Source organism: Cetorhinus maximus, chromosome 8, assembly GCF_964194155.1.
Source record: "Cetorhinus maximus chromosome 8, sCetMax3.hap1.1, whole genome shotgun sequence".
Classification (NCBI taxonomy): domain Eukaryota; kingdom Metazoa; phylum Chordata; class Chondrichthyes; order Lamniformes; family Cetorhinidae; genus Cetorhinus; species Cetorhinus maximus.
The window spans coordinates 135,646,574-135,669,121 of NC_135886.1; the positions used below are offsets into that span (position 1 = coordinate 135,646,574).

At 43.6% G+C, this 22,548-nt stretch overlaps 1 protein-coding gene across 6 annotated transcripts in view; it reads right to left on the reverse strand.

Annotated features, from left to right (window-relative positions):
* The window catches only part of LOC144684008 (uncharacterized), a 134,837-nt gene that overhangs the window by 22,410 nt on the left and 89,879 nt on the right, over positions 1–22,548 (reverse strand). For all 6 annotated transcript variants that reach the window (XR_013577380.1, XR_013577379.1, XM_078547688.1 and 3 more), the window contains 4 exons: positions 14,229–14,387; positions 13,594–13,662; positions 5,027–5,227; positions 623–728 (listed from right to left, as the gene is read on the reverse strand). Coding sequence is in view for 4 of the 6 variants with exons in the window: in XM_078547688.1 (XP_078403814.1) it covers positions 623–728; positions 5,027–5,227; positions 13,594–13,662; positions 14,229–14,387 (535 nt within the window). In the remaining 2 variants the exon portion in view is untranslated. The remainder of the gene's footprint in view (positions 1–622; positions 729–5,026; positions 5,228–13,593; positions 13,663–14,228; positions 14,388–22,548) is intronic.

The window sequence follows — 22,548 nt, forward strand, 5'->3', positions numbered from 1 at the left end:
TGATCATGGCTGATCTGATTGGGGCCTCTACTTCACATTCCCAACTCCCCCAATAACCTTTGACTCTCTTTTTCGTCAAGAACTTATCCACCTCTGCCTTGAAAATATTTAAGGTCCAACTTTTCCTCATCCCACATCCCAGGTACCAATCAAATGAACCTTCTCTTGAACTGCTTCTAATGCATTTAGATCCTTTCTTAAAAAAAGGAGACTAAAACTGTACATACTGCTCCAGATGTGGTCTCACCAATGCCCTATACAACTGTGATAGCAAGAATCCAAAAACAATAATGGGATGACCAGTAGGAAGGAATGTTGTCCAGCACATCACCACTTCTCTCCTTTGAATAGTAACACGGGATTTACAGGGCCTTGATTTCACCTCTCATTTGAAAAACCAACACTTCACTCATGTATGCATCAGCATTCATGACATGCTCTAGTTCTGAAGTAGGGCATGAACCCATAAACCTCTGACTCTGAAGAATGCTACCAACTGCCGCAAGCTACTTCTCAATTATTACCTGGACTAAAGACTGGCATCTTAATGCCATCGTTCCAGTCAGTAATTTCTTTAATTTCATATCGTAACTAAAGCCGATAGCAATAAATTAAGTCATACCAGTTTCATCCTGTAGATCACTGGCAGAGGATGTGACTCGACCTCTTTCATCTTTACTTTCAAGCAAAATTAATTTGGGAATCTTTGGACTTCCAGAATGTTCTCTCTAGGGAAAAAAAAAAATATTATGCAAGCTAATGTATCTGCATTTTAAATATTAATTCATGTGAACTATGTTTTCTCATACAATCTGGTATCGAGGGAATATTGCTTTAAGAACATTACTGTGAAGAGGAAATTCCACCCAGACAATACTATATAATTTGCTTGACAGTGAATATCAGTTACATAAGTCAGAAATTTGGAGGTGGAGATACTCTTTAATCTTGTAACATCCTAAAAATATTAACAATCTATTCTATAAAACTACCACTTTAATGTTATATAAACTCAACCCACAGAAAACAGCTAACAGTTGGGTACAAGCCCTGTCAGTTTTAACAATGTTTGTAGCAGCTTATAATTTCTACTGACATCTACTCTTTAACATAAAGCACAATGTTTATTTAAACTGGGTTGATTCAGGCTTACACATAATACTGCGCAGCACTTTGATGATGTCAAGAGCACAATTTCATTTAAAAATAATGATAATGAGCTTTTGGAGTTTTAGTTGACCACACAGAAACCATGACTCATCCCTCATCCTGTGCAATTACCCATTCTTTACTTTAGCAGCTTTTCCTATACAATATCATTACCATAGCTGGTAAGTAGTGACCTAAAATGTCAAGATGTTCACAATTGTGGACAAGGATTTTTGGGCTTGGGTGGGGGACAGCTTTTGACACCCACTGCAATTCTAAAGGGGGTGCAGGAGCAAAGGACCTGGGGGTGTAAGTGCACAAATTGTGGAACGTGGATAGGGAGGCTGAAAAGATGTTAATAAGGTATACGGGATCCTGGGCTTTAGAGACAAAAGCAAGTATGTTATGGTGAACTTTTATTTTAACACCTCAACGGACGTATTCTGTCCAAATCTGGGGACCACACCTTAGGAAGGATGTGAAGGCTGTAGCGAGAATGTAGAAAAAGATTCATGAGAATGGTTCCAGAGATGAGGGACTCCATTTACAATGATAGAAGCTTGGGCTGTTCTCCTTTGAGAAGACAAGGTTGAGAGGAGATTTGATAGAGATTTTCAAAATCATGAGGGATTGGACAGAGCAGATAAGGAGGAACTATTTTCTTTTATATTCATTCATGGGATGTGGACATCACTGGCTAGGCCAGCACTTATTGCCCATCCCTAATTGTCCTCATTCAGAGGGCATATAAGAGTCAACCACATTGCTGTGGGTCTGGAGTCACATGTAAGCTAGACCAGGTAAGGACAGCAGATTTCCTTTCCTAAAGGACATTAGTGAACCTGATGGGTTTCTATGACAATTGTTAAATGGTCATTATTACACTTTCTTAATTCCAAATTTTTATTGAATTCAAACTCCACCATCTGCCATGGAGGGATCCAAACCTGGATCCCCAGAGCATTGCCCTGGGTCCCTGGTCCAGCAACAATACCACTACGCCATCACCTCCCCAGGCTAGTTCCCATTGGTGGAAGGGCTGAGAATGAGAGGTAACAGATTTAAGGTGAATGGTAAAAGAACCAACGGCGACATGAGAAACAAAACGTTTTTACGCAGCACGTGGTTAGGAGCTGGAATGCACTGCTTGAGAGTGTAGTGGAAGCATATCCAGTAATGGCTTAAAAAGGGAATTGGATATCCACCTGCAACGAAGATGAAGAATTTACACGGTTACTGGGAAAGAGCTGGGGAGTGGGCCTAGCTGATTTGCTGATGGAGAGAGATGATGGGCCTGACGAGCTGAATGGCCTCCTTCTGTGCTTTAACCACTCTATGATTGATTGTCACATCAACAAGGCAGATGGGCATATATTCTCTGGAGTTAGAAGAATAAGAGGTGATCTCATTGAAACATACGAAATTCTGCAAGGGTTTGACAGGCGGAAAGATTACTTCCCCTGGCTGGAAAGTCTAAAACATTGAATCGGAGTCTCAGGATAAGGAGTCCGCTATTTAGGGCTGACGTGGGGAGAAATTTCTTCACTCAGAGGGTGGTGATTCTTTAGAGTTCTGTAACTCAGAGAGCTGTGGATGCTCAGTTGTTGGGTTTAATTTAGACTGCATTCAATAGATAATTGAACGTTAAGGGAATCAAGGGGTATGGGAATAGGGTAGGAAAGTGAAATTGAGGAAGAAGATCAGTTTTCGTCTTGCTGAACAGTGGAGCAGGTTTAAGGGGCCTTATGACCGACTCCTGCTCCTATTGCTTATATTTATATGAAGGTACATGTTCAACAAACTCCTCAGGTGGTCAAATCTCATGTGGACAATTTAATGTGTAATCTGCTGATACTTTCTTTTGTACATGAGTATCATAGACCCAGATCTGGCTACCTATTTCACTTACTGTGATGTGAACTGGCTGAGGAAACTATGCTGACAACTAGAGGGTTAGAAACAAATCATTACTTCACTGAGGTGTCAGCCTAGATAATGTGCTCAAATCCTGAAGCAGGGCTAGAACCCATAACCATCTTGACTCAGAGTTAGGGTGCTACCCACTTGATATGGTACAATATACGAGGCCAAAACTATGCCCGTCTTTCCTGCAACTCTGTATTTGAACCCTCCAATCATGTTTCCTCCCCCGGAACTGCCCTAAAATGGGCTTAATCAAAGTCACAAAATACACAGTCTGTAAATGTGACGCTGATGTTCTATCCCTCTCTATCCTTCTCAACCTGTTTGCAGTCCTTGACATGGTTCACCACACCACGTCTCTCCTTCATTGTCTACCTAAGTGAGACTGCTATTGCCTGGTTCCACTCTTACTTATCTGGTCATTAACTAGAGAGTCAGATGCAATGGCTTCTCTTCCTGCTCCTACCCTGTTACCTCTGCTGTCCGCCAAGAATTTAGCCTTGGCCCACTCCTATTTCTCATCCCCAAGCTGCCGTCTGGTGACAACATCCAAAAACAAAGGGCAACATTTTTAGCTTGGCGGGCGCGCGCGCACCCAACTTGCTGGAGTATGAAATGACGCGCGTTGATGCTGGCTGAGCGTGCCGACGTCAATGCACAGTGCGCGATATTTCAGTTGGCAGCCCCGCACCAGAGATGGCGGTATGCCCCTCGACAATTAAAAGGCCTGTTAAGGCCATGAATGAATCAATTCATTTAAATTTTTCGCTGCCCGTCTAACCTTACCGATGGCGGGCGGGCGAAAAGGCCAAGTGGCCTTCGCATTTTTTTGGAAACCTCATTCATTCACGGGCGGGATGAGGTTCCCAAAAAGCAAATAAAAATAAAATAAAAGTCTTAAAATTTAATTAATAGCATGTCCCTGCTCATGTGACAGAGTCACATTTTTATTACATTTTTCAAATCTTCATTTAAAAAAAAAAATGCTTCATCTCCCCGAGGCAGCTCTGTGCCTCAGGGAGAATTTCAAGCGCTCATTCCCGGGCCTGCTTGAAGTTGGTGCTCGCCCTCCCCCCTCCCAACGCATAGCGCTGAGCGCTGCTGCTTGCGTTTCACACTGGGCAGGCCTTAATTGGCCCACCACCAGCGTGAAATCGCGGCCCGGCCCCAATCGTGGGAGAGGGTCGGCTCCCCGGGAGCCCCAGCAGGCCGAGACCAGCCCGACACGGGCTAGGTTCTGCCCGAGGTGTGTGAGGTTGTCCGCCACCGGCACTCAGCTCTACCTCACCACCTCCCCTACCCTCTCCACCCCGCCGCTGCCTCAGCAATTTTCCTGGGTGGCCTGACCGTTTTCGCAGCCATAGCCAAAGCCAGGGATAGTTCAAGCCCCCGCCTGCGTGGACGTGATTGTGGCTTCCCCTGTGGACTGAGCTACTACTTTTGCTTTAGTTCTACGGGTTGTGAAACTAAGATGAGCAGACAATCATTTCAAACAAATTCAGCTAAGAAAATAACCAGAGGCTTACTGAAGAAGCAAGTCATGAAAATGAAGTAATGGGAGACGATAGATTGTGAAAAAATGCCAAAAATAATTTCTTCTTCCTGTTTTAAAGGGTTATTTTTCTCAAATTTAGGTAAAGGAAATGTTGAATTCTACTAAAATGAGAACAAACTGCTGATTGCGTTAATTATAAAACAAATGCATTTCTCATTAATTTTTTTTATCAATGCAGTTGTTCTATTATTAAAATAACAGCAAAATTGGGTTAAACCTATGGAGCAAAAGCTACTGCGTATTTTTCTTTTCAAATACATTTGATAAGGTTGGTTTGAAATGATTCAGATTCACATTTTGCATTCCAATTCACATGGCGTTGACAATATTGACAATGTCCATGCTTCATATGTTTCTGGTTATTGTCTTTTTTGTTGTCAGTGGACACTGCGTTCTTACAATAGTTGGCTTCATCTTTTTGGCAACGAACTTGTGTCTGCGAGGATTAACGGCAATCTTGTGTCTTGCCGCCGAGTTATCCAGGCAGGCGAATGAGTTAGCTGGGGAGCTGAAATCAACAGGAAGTGAGTCAGAGCTGGTTGTCATGAAAACCAGTGGTGAGAGGGGACTCAGAGGTCTGGAAGAAGGCTTTGAGGATATCTGAAAGAGAAAAATATAGATGACAGTTTGGATTACCATCACAATAAATCATTTTTATGTGGAACATTTTATTGCACCACATGCACAGAAAGAGATTTTTTCCCACTTTGCTGCAATAGTCATGGGTCATGCATCGCAAAAGCTCCTTAAGCTATCTCAGTAATGTGCTTCCACCCCTACACTGCCAGTGAAACACTTCCCTCTGTCCTTACAGCCAGAGTGAATTTGCTTAGTTATTGCAAATTGAGTGATGGTCATTTAATATGACCCCTCAGTAGCGGAAAATGGATTGAAATAAATAAAGAATTTCCATTTATATAGTGCCTTTCATGACCTCAGAGCCCATAGCACTTTACGTCTAATGAAGTACTTTTAAATCATAGTGACTTTTGGCATGTAGGTTACCTGGGCTGCCAATTTGCACAAAGCAAGATCCCACAAATAATTAATGAGATTAAAAGATCAGATAATCTATTTTTTTTTAAGTAATGTTGGTTGAGGGATAAATATTGGCCAAAGTAAGAAGTCCAGTGCTGTGTGACCCTTTATGCCCAATGGAGAGGTTCTCAGTTCAACGTCACATTCATCCGATGACACCTCCAACAGCACAGATCCTGTGCTCAAGTCCTCAGAGTGAGACTTGAACCCACAACTTTCTGCTTCAAAGGCAAGAGGGTTACCAACTGAGCTACAGTGTTCCTCAATCATATTATGTAGGCTCCTCAAATCTTGTCAAGAGGGAAAAGGACAAGCCATTCCTAATGTTGTCCTGATGAAGTCATTGACTTGAAACGTGAACTTGATCACAGTGAGGGGCTGATCACAGCTGTCAAGAGTGCTCTGGAACTAGGATCATAAGATCATAAGAAATAGGTGCTCCATAGAGCCTACTCCGCCATTCAATAAGATCATGGGTGATCTGATGGTGCCCTCAACTCCACTTTCTTGTCAGACCCTCCCCCATAACCTGAGTAACTCACCTCCTGACTCCCCAAAACCTGTCCACCATCTACAAGGCACAAGTCAGGAGTGTAATGGAATACTCTCCAATTGCCTAGATGAGCGTAGCTTCAACAATACTCAAGAAGCTCGACACATCCAGGCCAAAGCAAGGTGTTTGATCGGCATCCCATCCACCAAATTAAACATGCACCCCCTCCACCAAATGAAACATCCACCCCTTTCATGACTGATGCACAGTGGCAGCAAGGTGTACTGGATACAAGGTGCGCTGCAGCAACTCGTCAAGTTCCTTCAACATCACTTCCCGCACCCGTGACCTTTACTATCTAGAAGGACAAGGGAAGCAGAGGCATGGGAACACCATCACCTGCGAGTTCCCCTCCGAGCCACACACCATCCTAACTTGGAACTATGGGCTGGGTTTTCATCCTCAAGGCAGGTAGCAGGAGTCAGGAAAATGCCTGGCACGGCCCGCAGGACTTGGGAGAAAATGCCCGCGAAGGCAGGATTTTCTTTCCCAAGGCATTGGTGCAGGCTGCAGTTGAGCCATCATAATGAGGCTAGGCTGGGAGCCCAGAAATTGATTAGAGTACCAAAATACCTGAGCCCCAGGGAAAACACTGCTTGATTGACAGCTCTGGCTCTCTGAACTGCACAATGTATATTTACACACGATAAAGAGGTTTCAAGTGCTTGCAGTTTCAGCTATTGATACTTTAAAAGGTTTGGATGATTGACACTTTTATTGTCCTGTAGTAAAAAAGAGATATTTTAAAAGAAAGTGGAAAGTTAGGACTGTTTTTAAAAAGCTTTTTTTTTTACATATCCTATCTTTACTATAGGGTTATTTGGTTCTGTATAGTGGATGAATGGGCATCGGAGTGCCAAAGCTTGATATGGAGATTGTGCAGGGCCATGGGGAGTGGGTGGAGGAGCATAGCTTGGCATGGAAGGTATGGGGGACCTTGGGGAGTGGCTGGAGGGCCATACATTGGTATAGGGGTCATGAGGAGCAGTTTTGGACTCACTTTTCAAAAGGTTCCCTCATGCAGACTATGGTTCATGACATCTCTGAGGTGCCATGAACCACGACTCTTTGAAAAACTGGCCCGACTGCATGAAAATCGCAGAGGACGAAGACATGCCCATCCCTGAAGACATACCCATCCCCGAAGACATACCCATCCCCGAAGACATACCCATCCCCGAAGACATGCCCATCCTCACAACGGAGCTGGCCAATTCGGGTGTGCAGGGTGCATTCTCGCAACCCGAACCAGACCACACCTTTACAAGGCATTGTTACAAATCAGAAACCCCGGGGATGGAGTTGGAAAACCCAGTATCAGGTCCCGGCAGCCATTTTCAAAGGTCCGCAGAGTTGTGCTGACCTGGCAAAAATCCAGCCCTAAATTGTTGCTCCTTCAATGTCGCTGGATCAAAATCATGAAATGTCTTTCCTAACATGACTGTGCGTATCCTTCACCAGATAGACTACGGCAGCTCAAGAAAGCAGCTCAACATCAACTTCTCAAGGACAATTAGGGGTAGGCAAGAAATGTTGTCAGCAACTCCCACATCCTCAAAAAAAAACCTTGACTCCCTTGTAGATCAATAATTTGTCCAACTAAGCCTTGACTATGTTCAATGACCCAGTCTCCACTGCTCTCTGGGGTAGTGAATTCCAAAGATTAATCACCCACTGAGAGAAGACATTCTTCCTCATCTCCATTGTAAATGGGAGACCCATTATTTTTAAACTGTGCCCTCCTAGATCTAGATCCCCCTATGAGGGTAAACATCCTCTGAGCATCCTCTGGGATGTTTCAATAAGACCACGTCTCATTCTTCAAATTCCAGCTAGGCCCAACCTGCTCAACCTTTCCCCATAAGAAAACCCTTTCGTCCCAGGAATCAGCCTGGTGAATCTCCTCTGAACTGCCTCCAGTGCAAGTAAATCCCTCCATATGTGAGGAGTCCAAAACTGCACATATTACAGAGAGAGGAACAACTTACCTTACCCTTTTGGTGGAGGCTGACTGCATCCATGCCAGCAAAACCTGAGTGGAGTGGGTGGGCTCAGGATTGGCCAATTTCCCTGAGCGTTTCCTAGAACAGGGATTAGGCCCTTCATTATACAGGTAAGGTGTCTAATGTCTATTTTAGGTGGCTGTCCTTGATGCCTGATAATCATCCAAAGCCAATATAGCATCAAACGTTTTTCAGGCATTCTTATGGCCCAGGGAGTAAGTATTTGGCCATATTTGGCTCCACTTTCCACATGGAAACCAGGCCCATTAATAATCTTCAACCCAGGTTTCAGAGAATAAATTTCTAAAGACAGTGCCATCTCTGAAGGTCAAAGCCAGCTAGCTTCTGAAATTTGAATCAAACAATTCATTGAAATGTAAATAGAATATTCCTCTCCAGAGGCAATAGCTGGGATGTTATATATTAAGCCCAGCTGAGATCCACACTACCATAATTGATAGTTATTGCCAAGAAACCCTCAGATGAAATCAAAATGAGAAGCAAGTTGTCTAAAAAGCCAGAAACTATTATGAGGCAGGACCAAATATAACATCCCATTCTCTCTAGAGTTTTCATTGAATAACTTCTGGGACCCTGAGCCTGCAATGAAAATTAACTTTCGACAAATATGATCTCACTTCCAGAAGTGGCAAATGTTATATACAAATTACTAATCATCATAGGGCCATTCTTTTTTAATAATTGAGTGTTTTGGCACAGGAGAAAATTTCATTTATAACCTGTGCATTCAAGTCTCTGAGGATGTTCCCAAAATGCACGACTATTTGAATTCGAAGTCAAGTGGGTCAATGGGCAGCCATTTTGTGTACTTGACATTATTGAAATCAAGTCAGCAATTTGCATTGGAATGCTCAATGAAAAAGCTTTTACAATAAACAAAAAATTACAATAAAAGAAAGCAATGTGTCAAAACACATTACACAATGTGAGTGTAGCAAAGTCCAATACTGAATTCATCCTTGTGGCTTACAGATCTGACACCTTTCCTATATTCCAGCGAATATTACATTGTGTTTATCAAGCCTTGTTTTTTTTTTCAATTAGCGATAATATGCTCTTAATTATTGTTATCGAACATTGCGTATATGCCCTGTGGTGAAACGCATGCAAGTGCTTCAAACAAAAGAAAAACTTGTATTTATATAGCACCTTTCACAACCATTGCGTTTTACAGACAATGATGTACTTTTGAAGTGTAGTCACTGCTGTAATATTGGAAACACAGCAGCCAATTTGCACAGAGCAAGATCCCACAAACAGCTGTGATAGTGACCTGATAAAACAAAAACAGAATCACCTGGAAAAACTCAGCAAGTCTGGCAGCATCGGCGGAGAAGAAACCAGTCAACGTTTCGAGCCTTCATGGCCCTTCAAATCTGTTTTTCTTTCGTGATGTTGACTGAGGGATAAATGTTGGTCAGGACACTGGGGATATCTCCCCCACTCTTCTTCAAAATAGTGTCTTGGGATCTTTTATGTCCACCTGAGAGCACGAAGAAGGCTTTGGTTTAACATCTCATCTAAAAAAACAGCATGACAGTGCAGCACTCCCTCAGTACTGCACTTGAGTGTCAGCCTTGATCTTTATACTCAAGGGCTGGATTTCACGGGGTGGGGGATGGTGGGAAGGGTGGTGGGAAGGATTGCTCACCCCCTCTGGAAGGAGGTCGATCCTTAAAAAGCCTGCCTTGCAGCTATAACACACTAGGTGTGGGCTAGCTAAACAGGCTAAGAGTCGGACTTGCACTCCTTAGTGGACAGGAAGGCCCATCCTTGAGAACTTCCAGCAAAACTGATTGGTTGGAAGCTCTTGCAGTCCCAGCGGCTTCAGAGCTCAATAGTGGGCACTGCTGGGAATGCAAGGAGCCCCCAGGAAGAAGATGATGGCCATCGAAGACAGATACGTTCTGGGCCTTTAGGGTGAGAGGAGAGCCTAGGTAAGGGGGGTTGGGGGGTGGGGGGAGGGGTGGGGTCAGGTTTTGGAGGGTAGGCGGGGAGGAACATAGGAAAGGTGACATCTTGAGGGGTGCCCCTGATGTGCACAGGGTATCCCTCAATTGTTGAGCAACACCCCCCCAACTCCTTTCTTTCATTTGCCACTGCCCAGAATTTAATTGTTACTCATTAGGCAGTTAAGGGCCTCAATAAGTCTAATGATGGGTGGCCTAATGAGCACCTTACCCACCCCCATATTGCGGGGAATAGATCAGGGATGGGCGGGAGGGAGCTGGGCTGGGCACCTTACACATTTTATGTGCCCCCGCTCCTGCACCCAAAACATGCCCAGTGAGAGGGGAAGAGGGCTAAAATCCAGCCCCAAGTGTCTGGAGTGGGACTTGAACCCCCAACCTTCTGATTTAGATGCAAGCGTGCAATCCACTGAGCCACAGCTGAGTAAATGTCCTATCAACGAAGACTAATGATCCATAATCAGTTGAGTTTTTACTGTTTCGTAAAATGAAAGCTGTCTCTTGTTATGCTGTTATTCTACCATTTATCTAGAATCCAACATCTATTAAGTCAAGCGCATATCTGTGATTTTTCCACATGATTCTACCATGTCAACATCCTTGGAAGCCAGGATCACAACCTGAGAGGAGGAGGAGCAAGTACCTGCTCAACTTGTGGTGACTGGGGAAAGTGTGGAGCTTGAAAAGGAGGATTGGAAGTCCATACAGTCAGGTGGTGAGAGGCAAGTCCCCGACCCAGGAGTTCTGCAAAGGACCAGAAATGTGAAGAGGGATGCACTGCCCAAGAGGAGATGTCCCTTTATCCCCCCCACCACTGCGTTTCCAGAATCATTCAGACATTGAACAACATCCCTCATGTCAGGAACTGGAACGGATTTATCGATGTTGGATTCAATAGACGTAGGGACATAAATCCTTTTGCAAAAAAAAGTCCCAATAGTACATGGCAGCAAGTTGCAGCATTATGATTTCTCCCTGATTGACATATATTTGTGATATTCCAAGGGTCTTTTTCTATGCCGTTGTGCTGAAACCTCTTGGGAACATGCTTGACTTTGATGGAATTGTTCGAAAGTTGGCTGTAGCTAGGTACTGTTTCATACTGAGGGCGACTCTATGTTGGACGATCAGATAGTGAGAAGTAGGAAACTCGATATCCAAAAGGTGCAGTCATCTTGCGGCCCAATCTTCCCATCACATCTTTCACAATTGATACTTTCAACTCTGCCATTGCACTGAATTGTTCTTTAGTACTTTTCTAAAATAATTTGACTGTAATGTTTGCTAAAATCACAAAACGTATTTTAAAGTTGTGAACATAGCATCAACATGTCTACAGTTTCCACCCACCATATATAGCCTTATCAGGTTGCTTGGAATTAAAATTCTGTTTGTCCTCTTTTTCAAATTTCATATAAAATGTTACTCGCTCTCTAAAGAGGAAAGATCAACCAAAGTTTCTCATTATCTAGCGGCCCCTGGTGGAAGGACAAAAGTGCATATGCCGAGTAGGAATAGGATCAAGCTCAGTTACGATGTTTTCCTCCCATGGCCAGATAGTTTGTCAGTGGTCACCAGCCAGCTTCGCAAATGTCAACCAGCCACTCGGGTAAAGATATTGTGGAGGGCTGCCGCTGCCAGCAGAACTGCACCCAGGAGAAAATTGCCATCAGCAGAAAATTGTGGAGAGCAAATATAATATTGACAGCAGTTTTTAAAAAAATTGTCCCACCCACCCCTTGCTCAAAACATATTATGTCTCTAACTTACCCCAGTTCTGGTGAAAAGGCCACAGACCTAAAACGTTAACTCTGTTTCTCTTTCTCCACAGGTGCTGCCTAACCTACTGAGTCGTTTTCCAGCATTTTCAGTTTCTTTGTCAAAAAGATAAGTTGCAAATGAGTATTTAAAGTTAACATGTGTTGCTTGAAGCATAATCTCTTCGTTATGATCTCCTTTCTGTTTCTTCTCGGTCCTGTCTTCATTCACTCACATACGAATAGCGCTTGGCTTGTGTCATTTTGCAATAGGTGCATATCATTAGTCATAACTAGCAACTTTCATCAGTGCATCTTCCAAAAATGATCTTCCTAGGTAAATACAATAATATGATATATTGGCTTAGAGTTTGTACTAGCTTCCATTGGCTTTGAGATTGGCCAACCCAGTGTAAAGGAGCAAGCACAAGTCAGGTCAAGCGTAAATCAAGTTTCTGCAATCTTTAGCACATTGTTAAAAAAAAACATCCCATTGGATGCTGACTCTACCCGCAGCCTGATAGAAATAATCACCATGGCGATTCTCCACACACGTGCTCGTTTGCCACCGTAGAGGAAGCCTTTCAACTTAAATTGGTATCTTTTAGGCCCAAAGGCATTAGTAGGCACAATTTAAAAGTTTTTACATGTTGATAAATATTCAAATTACTGAGAAACTGACAAGTGTACACCAGTGAATGTTTTAACGTAACTGTTTTTAATGTTCATTAATTTTAAATCAGGTTAAGTCACAGATGGAGCACAAGAGACTCTTATTGAAAATGCTTATTCTTTTGGTGATAAACCCATTTTGATCTGTATTAATAAAACTTTCCAACTCTTAAACACATCAAGAGATTTTTTTATGCAAGGAAGGAAAATAAACAAATTCTGCCCTATTATGCTGCCTGATCGTGCTTGGTTTGGGGAAGGTGCATTGGAATGGTCAAGTCTATGTAACAACAGGATAAATGAGGGTTTCAGGAGGAGATGAGCTGAGGCAGGGTCAGAGTTGGGCAACCTTACAGAGGTGGAAAGTAGAGGTCCTGGAGGAAGATAGAGGATAGAGGGTAATGAGGAAACACAGGACAGAAAAGTTAATTATGGACTGCTCTGGCAAAGAGCTGACACAGACACAATGGGCCAAATGGCCTCCTTCTTTACCATAATTTATTTTGTTTAAGTCACCAAGAGTAGTTTTTAGGTTATCATGGCTCTTATGGTCATATTCGTGTGATTTTATTAACGCGTTCTTAGTACGGAGTCATATATACGCTGCCATTAAATTGGCAGGAAGGTTAAGAACCAGAGGGCACTGATATAAGGTAATTGGCAAAAGAATCTGAGGCAGCACGAGGAAAAACTCTTTTTACACAGCAAGTAGTTAGGATCTGGAATGTACTATCTGGGAGTGTGGCAGAGGCAGATTCGTTCAAGACTTTCAAAAAGGAAAATTATTTGGAGAAAAAAAACAATGTCAGGGCTATGGGAAAGGGCAGGGGAGTGGGACTAGTTGAGTTGTTCTTGTAGAGAACCAGCACAGACACAATGGGCTGTATGGTATATGCTGTAACCACTCTGATTCTGTAAACACCACTTGCAAAGAGAAAAGCTAAACATTTACCTGTTCTTCATCTTCACTCTCCGTTCCACCTAAACTCAAAGAGCTGTGTCGTTCAACAAGGGCAGCAGGCTGGAGGGTAGAATTAGGGAGAGGGTTAGTGAAGGCCAAAGGCTGACTACTATTGTTTGGCAAATGCCTGTGGAAGTAGAAGACAGTAGGCATCAAATAGTAGATTAAGTTAACATCATATTAACACAAGAACATAAGAATTAGGAGAAGCAGTAGACCATAAGGTCTCAAGCCTGCTCTGCCAGACCTTCTAAAAGAATAACACGCACTATTACCAGATGAAGCACATTGGGGTAGGCTTTTCTCTCCGTTGCTGAATCCCTAAATCGGTGGTGGAACGAATTGCAGGCCTGTTATAAAATCCGCCTCATACCGTTCCAATTCCACTCGAGCACTGAAGATGAACGAATGCCTCATTATCTCCTTTGTCAACCACTTATATGCTACATCACAAGATTGACAGAGAAGAATGGAGCATTTCTGCCCAGGCACATTGCCAGGCGGGAGGCCGTTGAACAATATCTAATGAGGCCTTGCCGTTACCGTTGGCCTTGTCAGATTCTTTGGCCAAGTTCAGCCTCCCCACACCCGCTCCAGCTCCCGGCTAACATCGGGGCCTATTGTACCTTCGGAGTGGAGCACCTCAGGACTGCGTGAAGAGACGATATTTCTGGGGGACTTCTGGGCAACCCATCATCCTCTGAGAGAGTTCCTGCATCATCAGTCTTTTTGGTAGGAATCAGCACACCTGGAGAAGCCAGTCGGATGTTCTGCTGAAGTTGTAACTGAGGGAAAATAATGATTTATTCAGTGAGATGAATCAAATGGAAACCCATCTATATAGAAGTTCTGAACCAATCACACTTTAGATGCCAAAAGTTAGGAAGTTATCCATTTTACGCTGCTTTGTTCATGCAGAAATCAACAAATAATTTACTTCAAGATACCTTGAGTCGCACTAATTAGACCATAAGGCCTTAAAGAAACATTGCATTAAGTACTGCAGCATTTCAGCAGTACAGCGATATGATGGTGCATTGTTGTTGAACAGTGTATCAAATGACCTACGCATGGGAGATGAACCAATTTTATCAGTACTTTTCAGAAATATATTCGTAAAATCACATAGAATTTACAGCAGAGAGACAGACCACTCGGCCTCTATTGATCCCTCCACTGCTTTTGATTTGTCATGTCATTTGTCCAACATCCAATATTGGATGAGCAGCAATTTACTCCAGTTGAATGTTGGGAAGAGCAAATCCATTGTCTTTGGTCTCCATCACAAACACTCACTGAATTCTTCACTCTCCCTGAATGTTGTCTGGGGCTGAACCAGATTGTAAGCAACCTACTTGATAATGAGATGGCCTTCTGGCCTCATTCTCTCCATAACCCCCAGGATCACCTACTCACACCTGCGTAACATCAGCAGCTCATCTCCTGCTGAAACCCTCAGCTATGTCTTTGTTACCTCTAGACTTGGCAATTTCAGAGTGCATATCAAAAACCCTGCTGCCAGATTCCTAACTGACACTGGATCTAGATTCACCCCGAGCCAAGCTGTTCCAGTACAACTACAACACTGGTATCTACCTGGCTATGCGGAAAATTGCCCAGGTATGTCCTGTACACAAAAAGCAGAACAAACCCAACCTGGCCAATTACTGCCCCATCAGTCTACTCTCGATCATCAGCAAAGGGATGAAAGATGTCGTGGGCAGTGCTATTAAGCATCACTTACTCAGCAATAACCTGCTCAGTTTAACCCAGTTTGGGTTCCGCCAGGGCCAATCAGCACCTGACCTCATTACAGCCTTGGTACAAACATGGACACAAGAGCTGAACTCCCGAGGTGAGGTGAGAGTGACCGCCCCTGACATCAAAGAGCATTTGACTGAATGTGGCATCAAGGAGCCCTAGCAAAGCTGGAGTCAATGGGAATTATGGGGGAAAACTCTTCACTGGTCAAAGTCATACCTGGCAAAATGAAATATGATTGTAGTTGTTGGAGGTCAATAATCTCAGTCTCGGGGCATCACTGTAGGAATTCCTCAGGTTAATGTCCTAGTGCAACCATCTTCAGCTGCTTTATCACTGACCTTCCTTCCATCATAAGGTCAGAAGTAAGAATGTTTGCTGATGACTGCACAATGTTCAGCACCATACACAACTCCTCAGATAATGAAGCAGTCCATGTCCAAATGCAGCAAGACCTGGATCAAGCTTGGGCTGATAAGTGGCAAGAAACATTTGTGCCACACAAATGCCAGGCAATGATTCTCTCCAACAGGTAAGAATATAACCATCTCCTCTTGACATTCAATGACATTATCATCGCTGAATCCCCCACTATCAACATCCCGGGGGTTACCATTGACTATAAACTGAACTGGACCAACCAAATAAATACTATGGCTACAAGAGCTGGTCAGGGACTAGGAATCCTGCAGTGAGGAACTCACCTCCCGACTCCCAAAAGCCTGTCCACCATCGACAAGTCAGGAGTGTGATGGAATAGTCTCCACTTGCCTGGATGAGTGCAGCTCCAACAACACTCAAGAAGCACAGCACCATCCATCACAAAGCATCTTGTTTGATTGGCACCACATCCACCACCTTAAACATCCAGTCCCTCCACCACCTATACGCAGTGGCAGCAGTATGTAACATCTAAAAGATACATTGCAGAAACTCAGAATGGTGACTTTGACAGCACCTTTCAAACCCGTAACCTCTATCACCTAGAAGGACAAGGGCAGCAGATAGATGAGAACACCACTGCCTGGAAGTTTCCCTCCAAGTCACTCACCATCCTGACTTGGAAATATATCGCCATTCCTTCACTGTTGCTGGGTCAAAATCCTGGAACTCCCTCCCTATGGGGAGCACAGTGAGCATTGTGGGTGTACCTACACCACACGGACTGCAGCAGTTCAAGAAGGCGACTCACTACCAACTTCTCAAGGGTTGGGGTGGGATTAGGGGTGGGTAATAAATGCTGACCTAACCAGCGACACCCACAACCCGTGAAAGAATAAATGAAAAAAAAATCCACCAGATCTGTGCTCACTGACCAACACTGGCTCACAAGGCAAAGCCTTGCTTTTAAAATTTATATCCTTGTTTTCATATTCCTCTATAGCATTGCCCTCCCTATCTCTGTAACCTCCTCCAGCCCTACAACCCTCTCTGATATCTGCACTCCTTGAATTCTGGCCTCTTGAGTATCCCTGATTTTAATTGTCCTACCATTGTTACCGGTGCCTTCAGCTGCCTGGGCCCTAAGCTCTGGGACTCCCCCCTTCAAATGTCTCTGCCTCTTTACCTCTCTCTCCTCCTTTAAGACACTGCTTGAAACCTACTTCTTTGACCAAGCTTTGGCTCTACTGTTTGGATATCCCCTCATGTGGCTCAGTGTCAATTTGTTTTTTTTGATAACACTCTCATGAAGCACCTTGGGATGTTTTTCCATGTTAAAGTTGCTGTATAAATGCAAATTGGTATTGTCCTTCCTGGTGTTGCCGTATTGCTGGAAATATCCTAAATCAGATCCCACAATCGTCAGTATCCACAGTGTTAGACAGCAGCTGAATAACAGGAATGTTCATGTAGCCCGCACAGAGATATTTGGAATTGACACAAGAGTTACCAATTCAGGATTAACACAGGAACTTCATCCTTTGACTATAATTTTCAATGCAGCAAGAACCCCTCTCTAAAGAGATCGGTACATAAAGGCTGAACAACACAAAAGACTAAATAACTCACATTGAGGTTAGTGAGTAAGCATTAGGGAACCATTTCAATCTGTTCCTGTGGTGCTTTTTGCAGTGATTCAGCAGAACTCCTGTGGAGCTATTATGCTACAAATGGCTGGGTATAAGCACACAAAAATATAGGGGAAGACTTATTCTTTGATGCTGGCCATTGGGGTAAACTCATTTGGAAAAAAATTATTTGCAACATTAGTGCAACTAATACACATAGAAAATATTCCCTTGCATTGCCAATTTTACTCGAATTATGTAGGGGCTGGGAACGTAAAAAAAAAAAAGGCACGAGGGCCAGGCCCATATTGGGTGTAGTGTTCAATTGTTTGGTGTTTGATCACACGTGACTGTTTACTGTTGACTGCTCACTGGGTGTGATTAGTTAAGCCAAGGTGTGGTAACCGAGAAAGAGAAGCTAAACTTCAGGAACTGTAAGAATGAGAGACATTTTGTGACTTCAGAGACAATTTAAAAGCACTTGTAAATAAGTCCTTGCACACATATAACCTGGAGTGTATCATCTCTCCATATCTCCGAGGCATAAAATACAACATTGGGTGCGTTCCCTATAAGAGTGGTTCGAAGGACTTTTGTATCACTTTGTGCAACAAATTTGTGACACTTTATATCACGCTGTCTGTAAGCGAGGGGACTGCCTACATGTAATGAGTGTTCTGGCACAATGTCTGATAAACTCCATTAATTTTGCATCCACCCCTCTTTGAAGATGGGCTCCAAATTTACCGACCTTCATACTCGATGCAAGATGTCTTTCATCTGAGGAACAGGTGTAGGGCTGTAGTCCTTCGAGCCTATTCTGCAATTTAATTAGATTATGGCTGATGTGTCTTAATCCCCTTGGTTTTGTAACACTTAATACCCTTAGCCGATAAAAGTCTGTCAATCTCATTTTCTGAAATGTTCTTTTGGTCCCCAGTCTTCACAGCTTTTTGGGGGAGAAAGTTCTAGATTTCCACTGCCCTTTATGTCCTGACCAGGGGTGCAGTGCTGCCGGAGTGCACCGGAGCGCCACTCTGACACCTCCTATTTAAACATTTTAACATTCGCCACTAGATGGTTAACTCTCCTTTGCTGATTGGCCATCCTTTATACGTGCCACTTGATTTTTTTTTCCACTGTTCTCAGTGGAATCCACTCCATTAATTGTCTAATTGGATTTTAATCCTCACTGCCTCCAATATTGAAGCTACTTGTTTCCAGGAGTAACACATGCAGTGGGGATTTGGCTCATCAATGGCAATAATCGGAACTGGAGGGAAATCCTCTCGCAACCACGTGGGGCTGCGTGACTTTTGACATAGAGGTGACTGGTGTGGAGACCATGTTGAGTGAATTCTACCTGCGTTATTACGTGTGGCACAATGGCAAGTATGGCCATGACTTCCTGAAGTTTGAGTTCAGGCCAGATGGTAAAAGTTCATTGCAATGTCCAGAGCTCATGGTGTGGCTGTGAATCTGGTTCCCAGCATCACAGATGCCAGTCTTCAGCCAATTCGATTCACTCTACGTGATACCAAGAAATGGTTGAAGGGGCTTGATAGTGCAAAGGCTATCAGCCCTGACAATATTCTGGTAATAGCACTGAAGACTTGTGGGGATGTTCGTTGATGATTGCACAATGTTCAGCATCATTCACTGAATGAAGCAGTCCATGTCCAAATGCAGCTAGACCTGGACAATATCCAGGCCTGGGCTGACAAGTAGCGAGCAACATTTGTGCCACACGAGTGCCAGGCAATGACCATCGCCAACAAGAGAGAATATAAGCATCTCCCTTTGACATTCAGTGACATTACCATCACTAAGTCCCTAACTATCAACATCCTGGGGGGTTACCATTGACCAGAAACTGAACTGGACTAGCCATATAAATACTGACGGCTACAAGAGCAGGACAGAGGCTAGGAATCCTGTGACAAGTAACTCACCTCCTGACTCCCCAAAGCCTGTCCACCATCAACAAGGCACAAGTCAGGAGTGTAATGGAATACTCCCCACTTGCCTGGATGAGTGCAGCTCCGACAACACTCAAGAAGCTTGACACCATCCAGGTCAAAGCAGCCTGCTTGATTGGCACCACATCCACAAACATTCACTCCCTCCACCACCAATGCACAGTATCAGCTGTGTGTACCATTTACAAGATGCACTGCAGGAATTCACCAAGACTCCTTCGACAGCACTTTCCAAATCCATGACCGCTACAATCTAGAAGGGCAACAGCAGCAGGGAGATGGGAAAACCATCACCTGGAAGTTCCCCTCCAAGTCACTCACCACCCTGACTTGGAAATATATCACCGTTCCTTCACTGTCACTGGGTCAAAATCCTGGAACTCGTTCCTAACAGCACTGTGCATGTATCTACACCACAATGACTGTAGTAGTTCAAGAAAACAGCTCACCACCACCTTCTCAAAGGAAACTAGGGATGGGAAATAAATGCTGGCTCAGGCCAGCAAAGCCCACATCCTGTGAATGAATTAAAAAATAAAAGCCTTGGACGGTTAAGAGGTGGTGGAGGGAAGACTGGCCTCTGGCTCCCAGGCATTATGCTACTGCTGCTGAATGTCTGAGTCACTGTGCAGCAGCAGCAACAGCAGTAACCTTCCTGTACAGCCACCTGACTGTAAAAAATACAGACCTTACAACTCCCTGCATACAGCTTTCTCATAAAAAGGCATTTCAGGGTCTTTGAAGCTCAGGGTTCTTGGGATCTAAAGCAGCATCAATATCTGCAGACACCCTGCTGTGTTTGCCTACTGAATATTAACTCCTTGGCTGTGATGGCGTGAGGATGCGAAATGCAGTATAGTGTTTTTAATTCCTGCTGGCAGCTTTACATGGAATTTACAGCACCGAAACAAACCATTTGGCCCACCCGTCTATGTTGGTGTTTATGTTCCACACGTCCCACCATTCTTGATCACACTATCAGGGTAACCTTCAGCTTCTTTCTTCCTCATGTGTTTATCAAGTTCCTTATATGGAATCATAGAATGATTACAGGACAGAAGGAGGCCAGCACATTGTCTTTGTGTCAGTTCTCTGCAACAGCAACTCAGCTAGTCCCCCTCCTCCGCCACTTCCCTGCAGTCCTGTAAAATCTTTTCTCTTCAGATAATTATCCAGTTCCCTTTTGAAAACCGCAGTTGAATCTGTCTCCACCGTATGCTCAGGCAGTGCATCCCAGATCCAAGCCACTTGTTGCAGAAAGAAACGTTTCCTCATGTCGCCTCTGGTTCTTTTGTTAATCACCTTATGATTCTCAGCCTTCTGCCGATGGGAACAGTTCCTCCCCGTTTACTGTATCCAGACCCCTCAATGATTTTGAACACATCTAACAAATCTCCTCTCAACATTCTCTTCTCAAAGGAGAACAGCCCCAGCTTTGCCAATCTATTCGTATAACTGAAGTCTCTCATCCTCAGAATTATTCTTGTAAATCTTTTCTGCATCCTTTCTAAAACCTTCACATCCTTCCTGTTGAGGCTGAACCAGTGTTTTTTAACTTACTGTGCATAACTTACTTTTGTACTCTGTGCTCCTCTTTATATAATCGAGGATTCAGTATAAATTATTAACTGCTTTCTCAACCTGCCCTGCCATGACTTATGCACATATACACCCAGGTCCCTCTGCTCCTGCATTTCCTTTAGAATTGTACCCTTTATTTTATGTCACCTCTTCTCATCCTTCTGATCAAAATGTATCACTTTACACTTCCCTACATTAAATTTCATCTGCCATGCGGCTACCCATTCCACCAGCCTGGCTATATCCTCTTGAAGTCTCTATCACTATCCTCCTCACAGTTCAAAATACGATCAAGTTTTGCATCATATTCAAATTTTGAAATTGTGCGTTGCACACCCAGGTCTAGGTTATTAATATTAATCAAGAAAAACAGTGGTCCCTCTATATACCATCCCCCAATCAGAAACAAGTAAAATTTTCTGTGATTCGTGTTTTTAATGGCTTGAATGAAATAATTAAACTGTTGCATAATGAAATTCTAGCTATGCCAAAGACTAATGATTCAAAATACCACATGGTTCGAAATAAAACGCCTACTGGCACTAATATTTTTCACTTAAGAAGCTTAGTTTTAGTGATGTTTTGGGTACTCAAATAGTAATTGCATAGGAAAACAATGTAATAGCAGATTTAGAAATGATATGGCGAACCAATTTTCTTAGAACTCCGGCACCTCAAAATTTGGCATTACATCCCTAGTCCTGACACCACCCCTGATCTGCCAGCTCTAATTTTAAGATTATGACTCTTTACTCAGGAATTTCCCCCCCACCAGGGGAAATAGTTTCTCTCTATGTACCCTATCAGCTCATTCGCAGATCTGGCAGCATCAGTGGAGAGACCACACCTGGAGTATTGTGTGCAGTTTTGGTCTCCTTACCTAAGAAAGGATATACATGCCATAGAGGGAGTGCAGCGAATTCCTGAGGTGGCAAGATTGTCGTATGAGGAGAGGTTGGGGCCACTAGGCCTCACTGGAGTTTAGAAAAATGAGAGGGGATCTCATTGAAACGTATAAAATTCTGACGGGGCTGGACAGACTGAACGCAGGGATGATGTTTCCTCTGGCTGGGGGATGCCTAGAACAAGAGGTCACAATCTCAGGATACGGGGTAGACCATTTAGGACTGAGATGAGGAGAAACTTCTTCACTCAGAGGGTGGTGGGCCTGTGGAATTCTTTACCACAGAAGGCTGTGGAGGCCAAGTCACTGAATATATTTAAGAAGGAAACAGACCGAGTTCTAGACTCTAAAGGCATCACGGGGTATGGGGAGAGAGCAGGAATATGATGCTGAGATAGAGGATCAGCCATGATCATATTGACTGGTGGAACAGGCTCGAAGGGCCAAATGACCTACTCTTGCTTCTAATTTTCTATGTTTCTCTGTTTCTAAAACTTCCCAAAGATACTTGAAAATCAAGAGGTGAATGGGAGGGAGGAACTTAAAATAATCACCATTGTTAGGGGAAAGGTGCTGGGAAAACTATTAGACCTAAAGGCTGCAGAAATAATAGAGGCGTTGGCTATAATCTTTCATAATTCTTTGGATTCTGGAAGGGTCGCTGTGAATTGCAAAACAGCTAATGTAACACTTTTATTCAAGAAAGAAGGGA